Source organism: Peromyscus leucopus, chromosome 9, assembly GCF_004664715.2.
Source record: "Peromyscus leucopus breed LL Stock chromosome 9, UCI_PerLeu_2.1, whole genome shotgun sequence".
Classification (NCBI taxonomy): domain Eukaryota; kingdom Metazoa; phylum Chordata; class Mammalia; order Rodentia; family Cricetidae; genus Peromyscus; species Peromyscus leucopus.
In genome coordinates, this window is record NC_051070.1 from 45584853 (window position 1) to 45610151 (window position 25299).

Genomic DNA, 25299 nt, shown 5'->3' on the forward strand with positions numbered 1-25299 from the left:
GCGAGTGCCTTTTCCCACTGCGCCATCTTCCAGGGCCACGTAGTCAACACATGTAACACAAAAAACCGTGGACAGTTAAACTGAGGTGGAAAGGCGTTAAGTGAGTTACCCCGGGAGCAGTGAAACGGAGTCTTCAAGTCCCTTAAGCTTCCCAAGTGTAGTGAGCTATCATTGCTGCTGGTAGTGTCAGCCAAGAGCCGGGCTCTGCTGTCCGGTGACAGGGAGGAGCACTTCAGATGAAGTCCCACCCAGCACAGCTAGCAAATGAGGGGCTTTTAAATGATCCTAGACCCCTCCTAAAGGCAGTCACCGTGCACATCGGGGAAGATGATGAGAAGCTGCTTCTAGGCCAGCGTGATGGTTTTTAGGCCTTTCCCAGCTCCTGGTGATGCTTTCAGGATGTTTTGCACTTGGGAATAAGCAGTATTTTTATTTACCTCATCTCATCTTCCTTACGACGTCACTACCTCTCGTCATTTTTCCTCTCTCAATGTCCCTTCCTACTAGGATGTCCTCAGGCTTCTGATAGTTATTCCTTCAGGAAGGCGTGAACTGTGACGAGTATTACAAAAGCAAACAGGTGAAAAGAAAATCCGGAATAACTCGGGGGCTTCCGTGGTGTGACACCACAGAGGAAACCCGTGAGATTGGCTGCATTTGTTCCCTGCTCGGTTGGCTCTACCTCAAGCCTACAGCCTCCTCACCAGGCCTGGAGACGCAGGCACACAAGTCAGTGAGGCGATGGAGCGACGGTATGTCCCATACTCTCAGGTAAGGCAGTCTGGACGAGGAAGGGCTCTCTCTCCCTTGGGGTGCTGAGAAGATGCCAGCCCAGGCTGTGTCTGGCTGGGGAGTTAGCGAGGCCAAGTGCGAAGCCCTAGTTCTTCCACAGGACACACTGGCCTTTGACCTTTAGAGTGGGCATGAATCGTGTTCATTCCCGCATCAAGCATGGTACCGGCAAGCACAGACGCCGTAGGATAAGTAGTCAGTGTAGACGAGGAAGGAAGAAGAGCAAAAGGGAGGATTTACAAGGGACACAGGAAGGATTGGAAGAGGAAGGGAGGCTCAGAGGAGGAAAAGATAAAAAGGAAGGATTAAGAGGAGGAGAGGACTTTGAAGAATAACAAGAGAAGGAAGGGATGAGATGCCACATTGGTTCACATCCCAGAAGGAAGCTCTGGCCAGAGCTGGCCTCCAGGCTGCTCTTCTCTCGGGTTCTGAGATCTCTGACTGCGATCTCACCCTGCCCAAGTTGGTACTTTACTCATTCTTGTCTGGTTTTCAAGTTAGTTAACAATACGTTTTGGTGGGGGTGGGATTGTGACATTAAATCTAGGATCTTGTGCATGTGAGTCAAGCACTCTTATTTTTTTACGTGTTACACTATTTTTTCAACTATAAGCTTTCTGAGAGCAGAACTCAAGCTTATATGTCTGCTGTATGCTGGCAGCTTGCCCTGTTCCTGCCTGGTCAGGAGGAGTAACCACATGAAAAGGATTGACATGTTCTAGTGTTGTTTGGGCATCATGAGACCCTCTCTGCTTCCTTACTGTTGAGGTTTTTTTGTTTTGTTTTTTCCCTCTTTTGCAGTTAAGTGGAGAGTCTATTCCCTTCTGGAGGTGCTATGCTATCTAAAAAGCACATTCATTACAGTCTGTCTTAGCAATAGTTCATTAATGCTCGGTGACAGCTGGCTGTTAACAGCAGCATATATATCATGGTGATGAGCATTCATGTGGGAAATTTAAACATTCCACTAGGAACATTTCACCCACCTTCGCCATCCGCCAACAGTCCAGGAGAGAACACTGAGCCATTAAAGGCAAAATCAAGATCTCCTGGAAACTAGAAAGATGCTGAAATTCTGTATGTGCAGAGGGATGTTTTTAAAATGCCGATGATCTTTCCTAGGTGAAAAATGCTCACCTACATCTGAGCACCCAAGCTGATGTGGTGTCCTGCCACAGAGGCAGGTCTGCTTGCATCTGGCAGCATCTGCTGTCATATGGGTCTGTTGTTTTGGAACCAGATTTTCCACACTAGGAGTTTGGGGTTCAGGCTGTAAATTGGAGACGAGCCTCTTGACCAGTGGTTCTCAACATGTGGGTTGCAATCCCTTTGGGAGTCGAATGACCCTTCACAGGGGTTGCATATCAGATATTTACACATTCTGACTCGTAATAGTAGCAAAAATTATAGTTATAAAGTAGCCACAAAATAACTTTACAGTCGGGAATCACCACAGCATGAGAAACTGTATTACAGGGTCATAGCATTAGGAAGGCTGAGAACCACTGCTCTAGACTAGAGCTGGTTCTCATACACTCATCACCATGATATATATGCTGCTGTTAACAGCCAGCTGAGCAGTTAGAGGGAGCGAAGCAGGAAAGGCAGGGCGCAGTCGTTGTCACAGTTCTGCTCCAGTGTCTGTGTGGCCTAGCATCAGTGGGGTGGGGGTGGGACGGGGAGGGTGGCATGGCTGGTTCACAGCTGGGATTCCACTCCAAGGTGACTGAAACCTCGGTCAAATGGATTTGTCTGTTCTGAAGATTCAGCAAAGCCTCCTGAAGCCCTTGCCCTGCCTGACTTTGTCTCACATTCCTGATAGAAGATGGGTGGGTGAGTGAGAGTGGGTAGCTGGGAAAAAGCCAAGGGTGTGTGTGTGTGGGGGGGGGCGCACAAATGTCATTACCAAGAACAATATTTAACTGGAAAATGGCCTATTATTGGGCTACATGGTTTTAGGAGCCATGAACAATTTACATGGGCAGCATAATTTAAATTAATTCTCCTGCCCTTCCTTCCATTCCCAATCACTTTCATCCCCATAAGCAGCCTTCGGGGAAATGCTAGTAAAAGCAGTTACGTTACAGGCCTGCACCAGGCCTGCTTTTCCTGCTTCCCTCAGCAGAGGGGTGAAGAGAATCTAAATGCTGGCTTACAGTTGTGTTGCTCTGAGTGGAAACTCCATAAAGAGTTTTTATTAGAGGCGCCGAATTCTGTGGTGGTGGGACAGCCATGCCGCCATAACACAGCGGTAACCAAAGCTCTGCCCAGGACCACGACTCCCAGTTCACTCTGATTAACCGGAGGCCGCTGGGCCTGGCTGCTGCCTTGGAGGCCCACAGCATCCCCAGGCTGCCTGCAGAGCCAGGGCTGGGAGCCTTTCGGCAGCTGATGTGGAGTCAAAGCCCTGGTGAATGCTTAGAGGGCAAAAAACCCTCTTATTATTTTGCTCTCTCTTTAAAGCTCTGAAGACATGGGATTCCAGAATTCAGCAATTCTGGATCGCTGGGCTAGAGAGGATGCGTGGTGCAGGCCCTGGCACCCGGCAGTTTGCCTGTCCTTTGTGATATATTTACCTCAGGCTTGAGGGGGAAACTTGGCAGCATGGCTGCGAATTTCCCTGAGGAGACGACGGAGGGCCGTGTGGGCAACAGTGCGGGTGAAGGGAACCCCTGGGCCCTTCCTTTCTGAGGGAACGATATTGCTGTCTTCTCCACTAGAACTGCCCTGGGGTCCTAGGGATTTCACCATGGCTACACGATGTGGACTAAGGCTCATCCCACCACTGACAGACAGCAGGTGTCCACGTGGTTCCCACATCCCTCCCGCATACCGGGCTCTCGGGCACCTTTACTACCACAGCAGGAGGGAGGGAGCACTGTTCTGACCACAGGGCTGACTGAGGAGCCTGGCACACCGTAGCTAGGCTGTTACCCCAACCCTAAGCATACTGGGATGAAGGAAGGCTCTGGCTGAGGCCCAGCTTATGTCCACTACCCTGGGGGCATTACAGAAGAAGGGAATCAGAGGGGAGAAATGTCTTGTCCACAGATAGAAGCTTTGCAGGTCCCATTGCTGGTGGGCATTCCCAAGTGGCAGCAGAAAGAACCCCAGTTCCTACTGCTATTCCATTTAAAATGTCTCTCAGCCAACGTACCTTAATGACACCACCCACTATTGTCAGGACTGAGCATGGGCATCCCAGAGTGGGAGCTGAGGTTCTTGCCTCTGTCTCTCCTCATGTAGGGTCTGGGTCTATACCAACCCCAGAGCTCAACAGGGGACACCATTACATGGTCCTTCCAAGCTCCATCGCACCTGCCTGAACTGTTGTGTGCTCACTGTGTGTGGCCTGCAGAGGCTAGTGAGTCTCTCTGTATCACCAGACTACAACTGGCCAAAGACTCCAAACACAGCCAAAGAACCTACAAGCAGACTTGTCTAAAGTGCCCAGACAAAACTCAGAGCCAACATATGTAACAAACTGACATCCTGAGACCACGATCAGAGAAAGCTACTTTCTGAGAAGAGCCCCCCTCCCCCAACAAAAGCAGTGGCAGCTGATCCACCATATCCAGAAATCTCAGTGAAAGAACACAAAGACCTATGGAAAAATTCAAAATTCTCTTGGAGCACATTCCAAAGCAATTAAAATAAACAGAATATCTTCAGAGAACTCAAAAGCTGATTACACAAAAAACTCATGAAATTCAAGACAATACAGATAGTTTAAATACAATTAAGAGAATTGTCACAAGTGACCCACCAAATTTGTACTACAAAGACACAAACCTTACTAACCCAGTAACAAGCAATGAGATGAGATCCTTACTAAAATATCTACCATGAAGGAAAAGTCCAAGGTCACATGGCTTTACCACTGAGTCTTACAAAACTTCTGAGGTACTAATGCTGATTCATCGTGAACTATTCTGAAGAACTGAAATTCAAAGACCTTGGCACACTCATTCTATGTAGCCAGCACTACCCTGTTACCAAACCTCACAAGGTCATGATGAGAAAGAAAACATCTCTGATAAACACTGATGCAAAATTTTTTAACAAAATATTAGCAAATTGAATTTAGCAGCACAGCAAAAAGCTAAGTACCACGACAATGAAGTTATGAGTGATTCTGCATATATAAATCATTAAATATAATTTATCACATTAATATAACAAAGGATAAAAATAATCCCAGTAAGTAGAGAAAACACATATTATAAAAGTCAACATCCCTTCGTAATAAAATTTTTGAATCCATTAGTTTATGGTTTAACATAATAAAGGCTGTACATGAAAAACCCATAGCTAACATCATACAAAATAGGGAAATGCTGGAAGAATTTAATCTAAGATCAGAAACAATATAAGCCCATGAAGTAAAAACTAAAAATAGCTTCAAGAAGTCCCTGAAACTGACCAGATTCATAGTTTCCTCCCTTCCCAGGTATATATAAGCAGTAAGAAGTGCTGAAAAGCATTTTCAGACCAGCTGAGCTGTCTGGAAGAAAGCCAAGCCCACCGAACTGCACAGAAATGGTGGAGACCAGCTGGTCTACCAGAAAAGGACACTCTGCAACCTGGTGAGTAGCCTAAAAGTTTTGCAGTGTGCTCCAGGTTTCCATCTTTTGTGAGGGGTCACCCATCCTGCAGCGGGTTTTTGGTGATGCAGCTGTCTTTACGTCATCTCTGTTCTGATAAGTAACACCAATAAAACTCAATGATGCACCAATTTGGACTCTGGTGTTATCCTTACTTTGATCTGTCATTGGTTCCCTATCTGGGGTGAATAGATCTTTCTTCATGTCTCCCTAAGAACAGTGTCTCACACACATAGGGATAGATGAATACAGGTGCTATGAAAGGGAAATAGGAAAATGGGCAGAGGGCAGTATAGAAGAAGAGAGAGGTAAAAGGAATAAAAACACTAAGGATGTCTGAGTAAGTCATAGGGAATTGCAGTTTATGCTTACCTATAATTACATATAATATACAAAAAGCATATGTGGATATATAAAGTTATGTCACTTGAAGTGTTAATGCTCCCCCAAGAACCATAAATTATCTAACAAAACCTCTAATATCAGGTAAGATAAACCTCCTTTTGAGTTGTTTGGTCAGGGGAGTTCAAAAAATCAACCAACAAAAGAATTACAGGTTATTGCCCTTGCTCTTGGTTGCTTCCCAGAACTTGAAGGTAAGTCCCTGTTGTTGACTTTGAACTCAGGACTTGTAGGATCAAGCCAGAACTGACCTGGAAGCCTCTTCCCTGAGGATTAGCATTCCACAGTATCTGAAAGTGCTATGCAGCTGTCAGAGCCTACTCAGATAAGAGTCTAGGAGTCACAATAAGACATCTCCACAGGTATCATGTGGCACTTATATCTTGGCAATAACCCACTACTCTCTACTGGATTAAAGTCTGCCCAATAGGAGGAAATGCATGCCTGCTACTCTAAACCTAGCCAACTATCCATTGCCAAGCCCATGGAACCTAGAGGACAATGTACTACTGCGACGTTCCTAAACCGTTATAATTGCTAAGTGCATTCTAAATGCTCTCCTTATACTCACAAATCAGTGTAGCTCTTGCTTCTCATCGAGGAGCTTCTTTTTGCAGCAGAGGCCATTACAGAAAGCCAGATATGGTCAAAATGCCAAGAAAAACTACCCATGCCCAGTCCCACTGCAGAGGAGGGATGGAAATATTTTATGAGCCAGAGGATGCCTGCTGTGAGACTGTGTCTTCTATATATGATAGAGAGCCTTCATCCATGTCATTTCAACAATACAGTAGCCCAGACAAGACCTGAACAATGACAGTACCAGTTGACGTGCCATGCCAGGGTAGATGGCAGAAATTTAACAAGGTCCCAGCCCTACATGAAAAACTACAGGCAATTAATGACTACTGAGAAAGGAGCAATTAGTCTTTCCCAAGGATGAACCCCTAATTGATTATCAAATACCAGTGGTCATTCCTAAAACATACACATTGGAGCAACACTAAATGGACTCTGACTGTTGTAATTATATTTATGAATATATGTAACAATAACAATGAGAAATAATTCAGTCGGTAAATGGGCAGGTAAACTGAACTAACAGCTTTCAAAAGAAGTGCAAATGGCCAATATATAAAAATGTTTAACACTCTTAGCCACCACAGAAATGCCAATCAGAACTACAGGGAAATTCCATATCACTCTGTTTAGAAGGACTATGAGAGCAAATAACAAATACTGCTTAGGAAGGAGGTAAAGGAACCCTTAAGTGCTACTGGTGGGACTGTACCTTGTCCATTCACCATGGAAATCATTACGGAGTTTCCACAAAAAATTAAACGTAGGGACTAGGGAGATGGTTCAGTGGTTAAGAGCACTAACTGTTCTTGTTGTACCTAACAACCATCTATAAGCCAAGTTCCATGGGAATCTACCCTCTTCCTGCCTCTACAGGCACTGCATACTCATGGTGTGCATACATGCAGGCCAAGCAACCAAGACATAAAATAAATGTTGAAAAAAATTAAAAATACAACTCTCATGATCAAACTATACCATTCTAGGTATTTACCCAAAGAAATCTTATTTAGGATTCAGAGATACCTACCTACTCATGTATCCTATTATAATATTTAAAATAGCCATGCTATATAATCAGCCTGGGTGTCAATCGACAGATGAATAGGTCTATGGAATAGAATTATTCATCCATAAAGAGTGAAATCTTGACATTATGTTAAGTGAAATAAGCCAGCGAAAGGCAGGCGCTACACCTCGCTCATTTGGAAACAAACCCTTGATGTAGGTAGACTAGTGATTACTAGCTCTTGGGAAGGGGTTAACTAATCCACACTGCAGGAATTTAGGAAAATACCACTCCAAACTCCCCTAATATGTACAACTAATGTGTACGAACAGAACAAATTTTAAAGTCTAAAATCTAACTCCTTTCATCCTTCATAAAGAGGCACAAAATGTCTGACTAAAATACACGTGCAGTTCCAGATGATTCCTCTCAGAGGGGAAATGTCAGGTCTACCTGGAGCTCCAGCAGCGCTGTGATCACGTGTAGGTGAAATCTTCAGCATCAAACGAGGATGCAGTGTGATAATGTGATCCTGCAATCCGTGCTAACCACTGAGTACCGGGGATGCCCTAGATGTCCCTGCAGGGACACAGAGCTGCAGGGGCTTCAGGCACACAACGCTGCAGGCGCTGCAGGCACACAGAGCTGCAGGCTGAGCAGCTGCTCAGACAAGGCCAGTCTTCTCTGGCTCCCAGTCTTCTCTGGCTCCCTCCTCAGCTGCTGTCAGCAGCGCTTCTGTGGCTCTCACAGCCAGCCCTGGGCAAGGAAGTGGCTTTAGCAACAGCAGGCCCTCTCAACTGTTCACCTGAGCACAGACATTGCACCTTTTTTTTCTGTCTCTTTGCATTTGTCAAAAACACTGCTAATTTTCAGACGAGAAAGCTGAACTTTAGAAAAATGGCATGATGATGTCTGATTCCGAGTGTGACCCGTAAGGGGCTCAGCTGAGAATAACTCAGCAGCCATTTTTTATTTTTTAACACTTAGAATAATGTTTAAACAGCTATTGATAGCATTTTCTTGAGCATCATATCAGATCTTTAAGCTAGCGACAGTGATGGTCCCTCCATGTGAAGTCTCTCACATGGAATCTCGTGTGAACATGGCCTAAGGAACCGGCCTCATTAGTCACTCTCACAATGCCTTCCCCCTTGTCTCAGAAACTTTCAGGCCAATCTGTGATTTCAAATCTCTCACAAGCTTTTCAAAGCACTTTGGCATCTGTTGACAGCGACAAGTCACTGTCACTTTAAATAACTGACTTTTCTTTATATAAAGGCAAAAACAAGGAGATGACAACTGTCTGCCCAAACCCTGGGTCCTCGGGGAGGTCCTGGAATGTGGCTCTGTAGTAATGCAGATCACACAGCATCCACCTGCAGCAAGCAACGTGCTAAGTTCCAACAATGAAAGTTCAGTCAAAGAAAGAACTTACCTTTGAGTCCAGCTGCTGCATGTACGACCACAGATACTCTATATTGGCTCCGAAAGGGTGGACATGAAGAAACGTTGATATGATGCCTGAATTGAAAAAGACAAACATCAGACGTTATTTGGAGGAGAGTGGGAAGGCTCGGTTAACAAATGCCATCTAACCTCCCGGACTTCCGTGAAACCGAGTCACGGTCTGGCAGTTTCCAACACCTCTCAACCAGCGTCCAGTAACGGCACATTCTGCAGACAGGATGGTGACTGGGCAGAGAGACTACACTGTCTCACGGGATGGGAACGACAGTGGTTAGCGTGGCTGGACTCTGGGACGAGGCACAGATGAACAGAGGTGTTTCTGAACAGAGACCCCTGGAAGCAGTTCAACTACCAAGTTTGATTTACCAATCTGAAATTGCAGTTTGGGGAGGGTCAAACGGTCTCTTCTCTCTCCATGGACTTTGTGGTCTGAAAACGGCCCAGACAGCTGTGTCAGATCACGCTGCCTCGAGTGTCCTTGATAATTACAGTGGCTGGTTATGAAAAGTGTGTACTCCACATCCCAACAAGTTCTCCGTGCGCCTCCTGCCGTGCGGCTTCCACAGGCCTTGGCTGCTGGGGGAAGGGAGTCTGGGACTCTCCTTTCTCAGCTGTAATGTACAAGATCATTTGGCAAAGGTCTGGGAATAGGTGCTCTGGCAGAAAACCTTTCCATCACAGGACCAACCATCAGGGTTGTACCGGCTAATGGCTGGATATTAGTGTCAGGACCGAACTGAAAAGCACGACCTTGCTACCCCTGCTGCTCCCGGGTCCAAAAGCAAAATAGTGAGGGCGTCAGTTCTGCAGACCATGTACTGCTTTGGTGAAAAGGTCGAGCGCAGATGGACACTTTAAAGTTTTTAATCAGGTTTAAGGTGTATTACATCTCCCACACTCTGTACTGTGAGAACCAATACTCGTGAGTCAAGGGTCACCTGCCTAAAATGCACTCAGGGCAAGCACTGGCCAAGCAGGAGGTCATCCTACATTTGCAGGGGCCTTGAACTGATTAGGGATGGTGTTTGTCCTCTGTGATATGTGGGACGCTCACGATGAGTGACAGCCAGATTTCAAAGGCAAGCTCCCAGCTTATCCTTAGGCTAAGGATAGAGAATTGAAGAGTCTAGACGAGTACTCTTGATGACTGTCTTTGGAGGTTTGTTCAGATGAGGTTTGCATGAGGATGGCAGGAACGTTACATCTCCATCAGTCTGAAATATCAGTATTCTGAGACTGCCGGTTCTGAGACACAGAGAGCCCGCCTTTTATTCAGAGTCTATGCAGACCTACCTTTCTCTGATCTATAGTTTTTTGACATAATAGGGACCATCATAGGTGACTATGGTGATTTTAACATCTTTAAGTGACTACTTGAGAAAATGCAGTGTCTATGTTCTGTATGCTCAGTTTTCTTATCTTAAAAATCAGATTCAATTGGGGGCAGCTTCATAAATGAAGTCTCTATTGCTTCCTGAAAGGAACTGGCTGATCCTCGGAATGGACAGCTAGGCAGGTGGTGTGTAGGTAACCAACGCTGTTGTGAATTCATGCACACGATAGCCACGCCATGTCTATAGGACGCATTTCACAGTACTCCTCCCCATCCTCTGGCTCTCCCCCCCCCCCCCCACAGCATGCCCCTTCTACAGTATTCCTGAGCCTGGCCGTGCAGGTGACCCACTTAGGCCTAGAACTCCATCTCTCACTCCCAGCGCTCCGACCAGTTATGCATCTCTTCCATCGACTGCTGCTCACTGTGACAAGAAGCTCCCCTGACCAAGACTGAGAGCAGCCCAGGACTAGGGGTGTGAATATTTAGGTGCCAGCCCAAACCCTTGCAGAGATGGGGCAGGTGATTGCCAGGCCCCGCCCCTTACTGAGGAGCTCTGAGTAGTGGGTATCAGTTGAGGAGATGATGGGTAGCTTGTGATGCAGTGGCCACTGGTGGGTTTCTCATGCTCCAGTGGGTGGTCCCACACCCCCACATTTATATGCAGCACAAACTGGATGAACTTAGAAAGGTATACACACATGCAAAACAAAACAAAAACCATCTAAAAAACAGATCTGAAGTTAGTATGGGGGGAGTTAAAAGTGAAATATGGGTGGTATAGATACGATCATATTTCATTGTATATGTACATATTTGAAATCCCCAAGAATAAAGCAAAATAAAAAATTTCTAAAAAAAAAAAAAAAAAGAGGGGAGGGGCTTTCATTAACTCCAAAGTTAATGAAAAGTGCGGACACGTCTGTCTCCAAATGGACACTCATTCCTGAGACTCTGCTTGGTAACAGGGACATGGGGAACAGAGGCGGAGGCTTAGCTGAGCAGGTGGGCTCTGCTGCCCTGCCCATTTCTGTCAGCAGCAGTGGCCTCCCTGCTTAAGAATGTGTCCCTGGCAGTGCAGAAGGCATCTGTAAGCCGGCAATCTAAGTGGGATAAAAGGAGCAGATGTTGTCTTACTGGGGTGCTTTACATGTCTCAGAGCCCCGAAAGCTACTTGAGACAATGCAAACCAGCTCTGCGGAAGGAGCAGCAGATCCCGTTTGGAAGGGCCATTCTAACAGGCTGCACAAGAGCGTTCCATCAGGACCATCTATTTTAGCCTTGGTTTGATCCTCGCTACCCAAGCGTCTGGATTCACCAGATAGGACTAGCTTTTCCTCACCACCACACAGTTCTGGTGTTTTTACATTAAGCACTTTGTGGCAATATGACATCAAGGCGCTGGGCACAGCAGAGGCAAGTCAGGAAAAGGGCCATGAGTGTGGATTTCCGGTCTAGATGACCACCATGGGTGGTAGACGCAAAGACTAAAGGAAATACAAGCATACAAAGAGAGAATCAGCAAGAGAACACAGAGTGAGTGCCCTCGGGTTGGTGGAGAGCTATTTTATGCTGAGAGGTCACATGCAGGTTTCTGTGAGACAGGAACTTCCAAGTGGGAGCTGTGAAGGAGCCTACCACACCAAGTCTCAGTAAGTCTATGCACAGTCCTTGGGCAGTCAAGGGTCACGAGTGTGGAATAAGCAGGCAAGACTAGGTTTAGCTGGAGAGGGCTGCAGCTCACATTTAGGTGTTGAAAAATCCATAGGGGATTATATTATTTTATGGTTGCTTAAAATCACACACACACACACACACACACACACACACACACACACGCTGGGCAGTGGTGGCGCATACCTTTAATCCCAGCACTTGGGAGGCAGAGCCAGGCAGATCTCTGTGAATTTGAGGCCAGCCTGGTCTACAGAGCGAGATCCAGGACAGCACCAAAAACCACACACAGAAACCTTGTCTCAAAAAACCAAACACACACACACACACACACACACACACACACACACACACACAAATATAAATACTTTAATTGAAGCTATGATAACTGGGGTGACAACACCCCCTCCCCCCAGACTAAAAACAAAATTCCCTTTTGAGTTATTGGTCATGGGAGTCGAAAAATTTTCCAAAACAATTGCTGTTGTCTTTGGTACCTTCCAGAAAAAGAAGGTAAGACCCGGTGCCTGAAGACACAACACACTTCATACACAGGATTTAGAGGAATGGTTATAGATCTGACCTGGAAGCCTCCTCCCTGATGACCAACTCTCATAGTATCAGAAGAAGCTGTGAAAGCTTCCACAGAGAAATGCATCCCATAAGTCCTATCCAGCTCTGACGCCAACATACCGCAACAGTGACCAGCACAGCAAGATGTCATGAGAAATGCACAGTGGCCCTGTCTCCTAGGGGTAACCAACAGCCACGGACTAAGACTTAACACCCACTGACGGGAAGGAATTCATGCCTGGCTCTGTAACTTTAGCCAAGTACTTGTGGCTGGTGAGGACATGGAACCTGGAGGAGAACCCACTACTTACCGCTTTCCTGAACCAGTATAATTCCTACTGCGTTGTAAAGACTTACATTCTTCTACCACAGCTAATTGTAGCTCCCCCGCCCCCATCAACGAGGCGTGTTTTTTTTACAGTAGACTAAAACAACTAGAGAAAGCCATAACGGGTCAAAATGAAGAGGTCAACTGACTGTGGGATAACTACACCCAATTAACGCATTAACAAGGCACCCTGTACACCTAAGCCTCTGGGGTGGAAAGACTGTAAGAGCCGGAGGACCAAGATGGCTGCTGCAAGATAGATTCTTCAAACAAGCAACATGGAGGAGGATCTGGAAAAAGCTGGGGAAGAAAGGGTGGTGGATATTCTCAAGAGACATAGTATGAAATTCTCTAAGAATTAATAAAAATACTACTGAAGAGTAAAAAAAGGAGAAGTGAGCTGAGCATAAGCATTCATCTCTCTCTGCTGCTTGTGTGTGGGTACCATGTGAACATGCTTCACACTCCTGCGGCTTTGTCTCCACCATGATGGACTGTAACCCCAACACGGTGAGCCAAAATAATTCCTTTCTCCCTTAAGTCACTCGTATCTGGATACTTCACCACAGTGACGTGAATGGTGACTAAGATGGAGAGGTCTTAACTTAATAACAGAGGCAATGGCACCTTCCACAGGATCCACTGCCCAGCTGGGAGATACTTCTCCATCATAGCTCCTTTTAGGGAGTCAGAAGGATTGCTCTCTTTTAATTCTAAATTTTCTAAGAATATAAATATGGCTATCTAGAGAGTGGGTTTGGGGGAGAAGTCATATCTTTTGTCACGCTATCACTAGAGGAAGGCAAACTACCAATAGAGAATTAAAAGGAGAAATTAGTCCTTGGTTTGTTTTGATCAAACACTCCAGTCTCCAGCATCCTTTAGAACAGAAAGGTTCTCATATACTGATTTGAGACGAGTGGATTCCTTGTTCTCTTTTACTGCAATCCACTGTTTACTGGTAGGCTGGCTCCAAAGATGAACCTTGAGGAGAACAAGCAGTCTGCTGAGCATGCTTTTATTGAAGATACTGGCATATTTTTCTTTCTATTACACTCAAAGAGCTAATTTCTTTTTTCTGATACTAAAGACATTAGCAGAGACAGAAAGTTATAAACAAAACCTCCCTGTCTACTCCCATTAATGTGTAATAATTAGGGGCTGGAGAGATGGCTCAGCAGTTAGGATTGTGTATTACAGAGGACCTAAATTTGATCCCAAGCATCCATATCAGGGAGCTCACAGCTGCCTCCAACTCCAGCTTCCGAGGCATCTAACTCCTCTGGCTTCCATGGGTACTCACACATACATGTATATACACATAATTATGAATAATTTAGAATGTATAATAATCAAGCATATATTTAAAATTTTGTGATAATTGAATAAAATGTGTAGATATAAACATTTATAGTCTATACATATATTTTATGCTATATGTATATTTTATATATAAAACTATTTAGAAGTCATAATAAATGAAATATATTCTCCAAGGAGAACATAAAATAAAATAGGAGGCAATCTCCAGTGAAAAGGAAATTCAAGTGATGGCCTGTTCGAAATTTTAAAACCTTGTAAGTGGTCAGCATTATTCACACTTTTAGAAAATTTTCTATAGATCATTATGAGTTTTGTTATAGACCCAGAGCATTGTGGGGGCAATAATCATATCTCAGTTATACAGAATAAAACAAACAGTTGTCAGAATTGGAAATGAATTCTGAGGGGAGGAGAAGCCAGTTAGTAACTACATATGGGTTCATTTTGGGTTTCTGGAACTGACAGAACATCAGCATGATTTCTGAAACATGTGCACTGCATATTAGTACAGCTGTATATCATCAGAGGAAAAAAATAATTGCTTTTCCTTGGAGTATCTCTAAGTTGATGTCATATTCAATAACCTCGTAGTTGAAAAATCTATATGTGATGGATGAAGTTTGGACTATCTTTTGAATTTAATTTCTCCTGTGCCGGCTTCTGCAGGCCCCAGTGAACCTGTCATTTTAAGGTGTGAGCTGATGCAATATTTAGAGGCTGTTGCTTCTGCCAGATAATGACCTGGGGGAGAAGCGTTTGCCTCGTGTGCACTGTGGCCTCGATCCTCACCATTAGCCAAGCACTCTGCAGAGGAGCCAGGCTGAACCCGGAACCCCATACTGTGGTCTCTGCCAAGGTGCAGCCTGGACCAAGGTTGTGTGTCACAGGTGAAGGACAGTCCTCTCTTCTTGGGTTGGGAGGGGATTGTAAGGTGGGCTCCCAAGCACATTATCAACACACCATCCCCAAGAACATTTTTCAGAAGAGTAAGCACTTTGCCTGGATCAATTGGATAAAGATTTAAGAAATAAGAGTTCTGTCTCAGTCCAGACATAAAAACTGGTGGTATCTTTTGGGGCAAGTGGATATTGTAGTTAAATAATAACTCTAACTCTAACTCTCTCTCTCTCTCTCTCTCTCTCTCTCTCTCTCTCTCTCTCTCTGTTAGGAGCCAGCTTTTCTTGTTCATTTTGGCTAAATTAATCCACATGGACATGGGAGTCTGGTTTAGACTGACTATCCTAATGTCGTTACTCTGGATACAGCAATTAATAATCTGCATTACGGGTCTGGCCTTGGGGCTGTCTTTGGGATGGAGTCTCTGCTAAGGGGCTGAGAGGCTCATCTCCAGAGTCAAAACTGCTTAAAAGCCTGGCTTGGCTTATGAACTTCTGGACAAGAACCAACTGGACTTCTTTTTCAATTTTAAAATTCAGACTTATGACACACGAGATGCAGATGAACCTATTTTCTTGAACCCTGTTTTCTGTCTGACAGCTACTTAATGTTCCCAGTTCTCGACGAGAGGAACCTCTGCCAGTCTGTGTGACACTCATGTGAAATCTTGATGAAATAAGTCTGACCTCTGATGGGGGGGGGGGGCTCTGCTGTTTAGATTATCAACACGGTGGAAGCGAACTACTGAACTACTGCCCACATTGGTTCTCTGGGAATGACTTCTGTACATCGACAATGAAAAGAGACTGCTTACCTATCAGCAGGGCCTCCTTCTCCGATTTTAAGCCTGGGCTTCTTTTTTCAGTATTGTTCTCCCGGTCTTGGTTAACCAATGCAACTGTCAACACATTGATTTCCTATAACGTAGAAACACAAAAGCCATGTAGATGTTTATGCAGATCCCATGGCCTTTAATAAAAAACCCCACCCATTTTCTTAAACTCTTAACAGGCCTTTGCTTCCTCTCAGAAGTGCAGACAAAATCTTTTAATTATTTGTTCAATAATAGGCTACTAACCACTCCCACACAACCAAGATAGTCTCTGAGAGTAGCGAATTGACATAAACTCTTAGATTTTTGGCACTTGAAAAATCAAACAAACCAAACACCTCTATTCACTTAGACTGTATTTGACCATAGCCACATTAATATGGTTAATATGTTTTATTCTAAACATGGAATTTTTGGGGAGATGTCAAAGCTTGCACAAGACTAATTGATTAACGTGAGTGAATATGGGCAACAGGATGGGCTTACGAAGGGGGGTTACAGCTGTAGGTGGAGTTTTTAAGTTGAGCAGTAATGAATTCTTACACACAAGAGGGGAAGGCAGGTAATCCAAAGCATGGAAAATATGTGTGTGTGTGTGTGTGTGTGTGTGTGTGTAACTAAACAATGGGGAATTGAACAAGAGCTGTACACACGTGACATGTTGAGACTGGACTGTCTGGGATTATTTTTATGGTCTTCTAAAAGTTAAAGATAGAGACAAATATTTAACCCATCTCCTCCCATTATTGATTTATGACTTGAAATAGAAAGTGATGTAATAGAAATTTAATAGCCTGCACATATGTACAATCACTAGGGAAGTTGAATCTTGTTGGAAGGGAGCTGCTAACTGGAAGGTAGCTCCCTCCACTTGAGGGAGATTCAGCACGGTTGAATACACGCACTTTGTACTCAACCTTGCCACGGGTCAGTACTAGGGCAACAAAGAGAACATGGTATCTTGAGGTGAGTGGATGCAGGAGAATGCTGGCAATCAGCAAGGAAGATTACTGGACTGCCACATCACATGGAGAGTCAGAAGGGCGCCCTAGAGACTGGAGCAAACAGCAGCTTTAACACTAGGTCCCTGGCTGGGGGGCAGGGGCACTCAGCTCAGCAAGGAGAAGGCAAATGGTGAAGCATCAGCAACCCCATCATAAAAGTGGGGCAACTTCAGAATTCCTTGGTCCTAAGAAAGGATTAAGACCAGCTTGTGGGCTGTCTGGCTGCTACCCCAAAGAAGGAACACAGATCCTCCCAATGTCCAGATGCCAAGCAATTAAAAGTTACTGCTAGATGCCATTTTACCTTAAAAACCTTGAAACGTGTTTTTTCACAGGGTATCTGGCAGTCCCTAAAGAACCCTACAGCTTCAGGACTAGTAGCCTGCCAGAGCCACAGGACAAAGTCCCACAGAACTCTGGGAGGTCTCCTCCTTGGGACTGCAGTTACAAGTGTAGACAGTCCCTGCATCGACCATACTTGTCTCTTCATCCATACCCTATAGCTACAGAACCACAGATGCCAGTGCTCTAAAGGTGCCCATAGGCCCCAGGGATGGTCTCCTCCACATCATACACCATCAGGAACAAGGGTAACAGCACTGTGAGCACCAGTGCCATAGACACTGATGCCAAAGTCCTGGCATCATCTGCACTTGTCTCTTGGGACCTACAGAAGACCATCCGGGTTCCAGAGCTGCAGAAGAACGGCTGCAGTACTTACTACAAGCCCAAGAACAACTCACAAGGACACCAGGAAGCTGTGGTCACCAGTGCCGTGTACCCCACTATCACTGTGCTCATCCAACAGGGAACAGGGAAATGGGAAACATCCATCCAGTAACTGAAAAACGGTGAGAGTTGTTTCCTTAGGCCCTGGCATCTCCTACATTCGCCCTAAGGGCCCAGGGAGGGTCTCCTTCACATTTTGTGGCTCAGGGACTATTTTCTTACATCCTTGGTGTCACTTGTATTTATTCTAGGATCTAGGACAGTCTAATTGACATCTTGTATCATCAAGATTGTGGCAGCTGCCATCACTGGCCCCAGTGCCGTAAGTGTTATATGCTGTGATGCCTGAGAACACACGCCTTTAGAAACCTCTATGAACTGCAGTCGTGAATCACTGTAATCTAGACCACTGAGACCTGACAGACATTGCTGAGATCACCATAGCCAAAGAAATCACACACAGGTTACTCTTTTGAGCACACCCACCACAAAGCCAAAAGACGAACCCAACTGGCACCACACATCCAATGTAAACAAAACAAAACACTTTTCCATACAAACTATTTTATAAAATTAGAAGAGGCAGCTCTTCCACCAGCTGCACAGGCACAGGTGGTGTGTGGATATAAGAAACAAAGAAGCATGACCCCTCGCTCCAGAAATAATCCCAATTTGAAGGAAATCCATGAAAAGAACGCAAAATAATTATGCTAAGGGGCTTTCACAAGGTGAAATGAAGACAGGTGACATGAAGAAATGAGAAAGTAGAAATTCCAGAAGGAAAGGGGCACTGGAAATCTACTTCATGAAGCAATAGCAAAAATATGCCTGAATTTCAAAGTGGTACAGACATTCAGCTCTAAGAAACTCGATGGACCCAACTAGATGTGACACAAACAAACAAACAAACAAACAAACAAACAAACAAACAATTGCTTCACCAAAACAGCCATAGACAAGATGGTAAAAGTACAGAATAAATAAAGACACAAAAAACAGCAAGTAAAAAGCTTCCTGTCTCATGTAAGGGAATTCTCGTTAGATTTACAACAGGTTTCTTAGACAAAACCTTACAGGCTAGAAAAGGATGGATGACATAACAAAACTCCTGAAAGAAAATAAACAATAGACCCCCTTCCCACACACACACACACAAAACCTGCCAGCCAAGCACCCAGTAATCTGTTAGGGAAAAACCACAGAATTCATCACTATGAGACTAGCCTAACAAGATATGCTCATAGGAATACTAGAAACAAAAGGATGGTAGCCACCTTCATGAAAACAACACAGATACATAAACTCACCAGAAGAACAGTTACATAAAAGAGAAATGGAACTAAACATTGGCATCTCAGAAAGCTACCAGACCACCAGAGTAGGTAACAAGAAGGAAATCCAAACAAAGGATACACATGACAAGCAGGAAGCAATTAACAAAACGAGAGGAGGAGTTCAAGATCATCACCAATGCTGAGTCTACGGGATGAACTTCCTCAATTGGAAGACACAGACTAGTCAAACAGATCAAACGACAATAACAAAATAAAACCAAAATCAAAATCTGCTATCTGCTGTCCAAAACAAAAACATCAAAAAAAAAAAAAAAAAAAAAAATCTCGTGTCACTGGTTGTAGATTCAAAATGAAATGTTGAAAAAAATACATGGCACACAAATGAAAACCAAAACCAAAGTGATACACCAGATAAAGAATAATCTAAATAAAAAGCACAGATAGACAAAAATGTCACCATACATTAATAAAACAACTCAGCAGAGGACATAACAACTATAAATATATATGTGCCCACCACAGGACCACCTGAAGGGATACATAACAGCCTATGATACAATAATAGGTTGGGGTCTTCAATACCAAATTTTCTCAATCATCCAGACAGGAAACAAAGAAATACCTGAGTTGAGCCATACTACAGAGTGAATGCATCTAAAAGACATGTGAGAACATTCCATGCAACAAGAGCAGACTATGCATTCTTCTTATCACCATGCTGAAAATTCCCTAAGGTTATGTGTTAAGGCCACAAACCAAGTCTTCTTAAGTTACAAACAAACAAACAAAAAACAAAATCATGTTGCTGTGGAGACACATGAGAAAATAAATTAACAGTGGGAAAGATGTATTGGGGCTCATGGTGGTGGTGTTTCAGCCAATGGTCTCTTGACCTTGTCGCTTTGGGCCTGGGGTGAGGCAGCAGATAACAGCAGGGAGTGTGTGATGGAGGGGGGGGCGTTCACCCCATGGGGGGAGAAGGGGCTCCAGAGGAACCCAGTAGGACACAAGCATTATGAAGCGGGGAACAGGAAAAAAGCAAAGGGTTGAACTGGGAAGGGGGAGGAAGGCTGACCTGGTGGGAGTACAGAACATAGAGGATGTTTGAAAAGTCATAGGAAGATACTTTAAAAAATACATGTATAATATATACAGGTGTATATATATTACACACATTGAATATGGATGACAATGCTCCCCTTAAGAGGAACAGATTATCTAACACCCCCTCCCCTTTGATTTGTTGCTCAGGAGTCAAAGGGCCTTCTACAATGATACAGACTATTGCCTTTGCCCTTGGTTCTCTCAGAACTTGAAGATAAGACCGTATTTCTGAAGACAGCACATGCTTTGGACACAGGACTTAGAGGAATTGAGAGAGAAGTAACTTGGAAGCTTCCTTCCTTAGGACTAGCTTTTATAATATCTGACAGTGCTGTGCAAGCTGCCAAGGAAGAAAAATGATCATTAGTTTTACCCAGCTGTACAGCCTAGGAGCCACAATGACGACCAGAATAGCGAGATATTCCAGTAGGTGCAACAGGTGGCACTTGTATCTTGGGAGTAACCAACAGGAGTCTAACTGAACTTAAGGCCTGTTCAATAGGAGGGGATTCATGCCAGGTACTGTGTACCCAGCTAACAACTCTTAGCTGATGAAGCCATAGATCCTAGAGGAAAGCCTATTACTGCCATTATCCTAAACCAGTTTATTCCCAACTGCAGTCTAGATGTTATCCTTCTATCTACAGACGAGTGTACTCATCCCTCATCAAACCAGCTTCTTCTTGTAGCAGGATGGAGATGATTATGAAACCGACACTTGGTCAAGATGTAGAGAGCAAGTGATTGTGGGGTGCCCAGCCCGAATCAATACTTCTCCAACACAACCTTCTACCCGAGGCTCAGGGAGCATCATGAGGGAAGGAACAGAGGGATTATAGGAGTCAGAGGACCAGATCTGCACTGAGACAGTTCGTCTCTATTTGGCATGCAAGTTACACTTACAAAATTGCAACAACTTGGCAGCCTAAATAAGATCTGCACAAAGACCATACCAGTTTACATGCCAGTGTGAAGGAGGGAAGTCTCACAAGGCGCTACTCCTAGATCAAGAGCTACAGGTAACTAAGAGCTGCTGAGAGAAGAAGAATCAGCCTCCTTTAGGGTAAGCTCTATGATAGGTTATCCATTCCCAAGTGGTAAGCTCCAAACACATACACCTATGGCACAACTACAGGAACTGTATTCATTATATGTATATCTACATGTACTTAGCATAATTAAAGACGATGAGGTCATGAATTTGAGAGGGGTTAGGGACATGACAGAAGTTGGAGGGAGGATATAAAATACAGTTGCCATGTGTGAAATTCTCAAAAAAAAATTAACAAAGGATACAAAATGTATAACAGTTAAAGATAATTAACAAGTGAAGAGATGGAGGAGCTTATTACTCTGATCTGGTTAGCATACATTGTATTCTTTTACCAAATCACCATATTATATCCCATAAAGAGGTACAAATATTATTAATCAATAAGAAAAAGATGGATCTTAAAGAAAGGCCATCATATTGAACAAGAGTGAAGGACACTCTTTCTATTAGATGGTAAGAAATTAGAAATTGTTGAGGGCATGCTGAGAATTCAAAGAACATGAATCTCATCTGATGGCATTCACATATGACCTCAGCATGTGCCAATAAAAATAGGGCTTAGTTTAACACACGACTACTTTATAAATCATGAGTAATGAGAAACTGCCAGGAATGAAAGTTCTCCCACAGAACTGTGGGTGGTGATATTTGGTGAAGGTTTTCGGAAGCTCAATTTAAGATTAAACTCACCTGATAAAGACAGAGAGGTCAAGGCTGAGTAAGGTGATAGTGGGTACAGGATTAAAGGAATCACAGTGATATGATGACAGGCCAGAGGGAAGATATTGGTTAACTAGAAGGTACCAAATGAGGTCTAAGACAGCAGAAATGTTTCCAGGAGCACTGGGTATGCAGATTAAAACAGGAGTACTTCTCTAGCATGTGAGGCTATAAGTTCAACCACAGTGTGTGCTTGAGAGTATGTACACACATTCCCGAGAGAGAGAGAGAGAGAGAGAGAGAGAGAGAGAGAGAGAGAGAGAGAGAGAGAGAGACAGGCGCGGGGGAGAAAGAGAAAGAACATCCCTTGTGAACAGGATTCAGGATGATCTGAGGTTATGTCTAGGCCAGTTGTCCATAAAATGTTATTACTGATGAAAGACACTGCCTTTCTTTCTTTTTATTTTTTTTTTTTATTTTTTGAGACAGTGTTTCTCTGTGTAGCTTTGCGCCTTTCCTGGATTTCCTGGATCTATAGACCAAACTGTCCTGGAACTCACAAAGATCCATCTGCCTCTGCCTCCTGAGTGCTGAGATTAAAGTCGTGCACCACCACTGCCCAGCCTACCTTTCTTCTTTAAAAAAGCATTTTATATATAAATATATATGAAAGACGCTACCTTTCTTTTTTAAAAAATAATTGTGTGTGTGTGTGTGTGTGTGTGTGTGTGTGTGTGTGTGTGTGTGTGTGTACACTTGTGTGTGGTGCTCACAAAGGCCAGAAGAGACTGTCAGGTCCCCTTGAGCTGGAGTAATAAGCAGTTGAAAGCTCAGACCCTCTGAAAGAGCAGCAGGTGCTCTGAACCACTGAGTCATTTCATAAGTCCAGAAACATTTTAAACAGTGAACTTTAAAACAGAGCAAACCTTAAAGTTTATGTAGGAATGGAACATTTTACAGAGTAATGAGGATACCAACAGGAATTCCTTATGAAACAACACACGGCGTTTTCAGATCAGGCTTTCTCAATAGGAGCAGAGGAGGACTATGTACATTTCATCTTTCAAGGAGTCTGCTGAGTTCTGTGCATGGTATACACTAAGGACAAACAGGGACATGCATTGGGCTTGCAGGCCTGGGAAGGTAAGATTGCTAAGCAGAATGCAGGCTAAGTCTCTATGAAAGTCTCCCAAGAGAGGATTAGGACGGAAAAAAAAGTAGAAGAACATTAACCAGGATGATGGTTGCATCATCAAAAAATAATAGTGATGAACCTCAGAGCTAAGTGGAAAGAATGTCTTTGAGAGAGGGTGATATGCTCACAGCCTGGATTATAATTGAGGATAAATGAAATTACACACAAGAGTTTAGCAGACAGTGGGCCCACATTAATTGCTAAGACTGAGTGGAATCCTGGGGCCAGCACACAGTTGAGGATCCAGTTTGAATAAGGGAAGTAGATGATGGAGGGCAGCCAGCATGTTCAATCCTTTGCTTTTTCCTGTTCCCCGCTTCATAATGCTTGTGTCCTACTGTGTCCCTCTCTAGAGCCCCTTCTCCTCCCATGGTGACAAAAGGTCTATGAGACAGGCATGTTGGTAGATGAAACTGGAGAAGCAGGATGACCTTGAAGAATTCAAATTTTATCTGGAAACCTTAAGCAGTGCAGGGTTTTACACGAATAACCCTGTACTCTAGGACACTGGGTTGGAGGCAAATGAAAGGGAACAGAGGGACACAAAGTGGGAACCCACAATAATAGTCTAGTCATTTTTACCTCTTAGTAAGGGGGGTCAGATCTAAGTTAATAATGTGCAGATGCAACAGAAGGGATATTTATGAGGTGGAATTAAAGAGAGAAATGTTGGGAATGAGTCGGGTGCCTGCCTGGTGAACAGGAAAATAGAGGAGTGTATAACTCCCAGAGATGATGTGTTCAGTTTCAGAAATTCTCACCTCAAGGTTTCTATGGCATCTTGTCAAAATCACTGAAAGAAAATCAGATGTTCAAGCTTTTTATCTAAGAAGCAGAGCCCTCACACTTCTTTCCATAGGGCATTTCTCAGGTGTGTTTGCAGGAAGACCCTTGACTCGCTGAGACACAGAGCTGCCCAGTTCATACTTGCCATAGCGTTTTCCTCAGCTCTCTGTTGTTTTCCTATAGCACAACTCAACACATAGAGACTATCCCTTCAGCCTCACTGTGTGAAGTGGAAGCATCTTTGTGATGTCAACAGTCTGGTGAGGCCAGGATGACAGACATCATGTGATAAGTCTCAAGTAGACTCTATAGGTACAGTTCCTCATGGAGACAAACCATGATGGTTTAACACTAAAGCTGACAATTCTCAAGGGTATCAGATGATATAAAATTTAAATCTTGAACTCTGAAAATCCTCTTAAGGTGGGACATATCCTTGAATTGTGCTACGAAGATCTCTTTATTTTTTGGATGAATTAAAGTATTTCTACCAAAAGCTCTAACAGAGATGTTAGAAAACAGTAATTCCCATACTGTGTACTTAGGGTATTCCCACTTATCTAATTTGGGGAACATTGAATCACAAATTATGCCTGGGTACCTTTTCTTAAAAACTTCACTGTCTTTATTACTAGTATAACTTTCTAGTCAATGGAAAAGGTCTTATCAAATGAGAGAAATTAAAATTAGTAGCATAAATAATGAAGGCCTCTTATCTGTTTTCCCACTATATAGATATCCTTTACTCAATAGAAATGGTATGAATGATGTTCTTACCAGGCATTCTGGAAATGATATCCCACGTCCTGGACACTTCAGAGTGGAGGTGGAAGTAGATAAGCATGGATAGTGGCAGCAGAGTGCAGAGGATTAATGGGGGAAATCGTTAATGGACAAAGGGTCAAAGTCCCAAAGACTGAAACAGACGAAAGGCTATGTGCAGCTCAACTACATCCCATGTTATACTAAAGGGGAAATAGAGAGTATGTTCTCTGGAGTAAGACAAGGGTGTTTTCTCTCTACTCTTACTCAATTGAAATTAGTGTTTCCATTTTCAGCCACTTCAAAAATATTATCTATGCCACATACATACATACATATACATATATGCCAGGGAATTCTAAGCTTTTAGGGACACTAAGTACAAGGTGACACTAAACAAAAGGTCTATGAGACAGGCATGTTGGCGGATAACACGGGAGAAGTACTACGGAAGCCTTAGCCAGAGTAAGAGAAATAAATAAAAAGAAACACATAGGAAAGGAAGAGTCAAAGTAGCCCTATATGTGGATGATATAGTCTGACACTTAAAAGACCTGTGAGAATCCACTGGAAAACTCTTAGGTCTGGAAAACACATGGAACAAAGCTGCAGGACATAAATCAACATGCAACAATCAGTAGCTTTTCTATATACTCACAACAAACATGCCGGGGGTGGGGGGGTGCACACAGGAAAACAATCCCATCCGTAATTATTTCAAAAATCACACAGGAATAAACCTGAGGAGGCTTATTCAATGAAAAATTTAAAGCACTGAAGAAAAGACATTGTAGATGACACTAGAAGGTGTGAAACCTTCCACGTTCACACTGTAAAAGGGAGTGTTCTGCTGAAGGTGACTGACAGATTCAACCCATTCACCACTAAAATTCCAAG

At 43.8% G+C, this 25299-nt stretch overlaps 1 protein-coding gene across 1 annotated transcript in view; it reads right to left on the reverse strand.

The window, feature by feature from the left end:
- The window catches only part of Enox1 (ecto-NOX disulfide-thiol exchanger 1), a 552113-nt gene that overhangs the window by 5868 nt on the left and 520946 nt on the right, over positions 1-25299 (reverse strand). Inside the window, 2 exon segments of the mRNA XM_037208374.1 lie at positions 8822-8907; positions 15796-15898. Coding sequence (XP_037064269.1) covers positions 8822-8907; positions 15796-15898 — 189 coding nt within the window.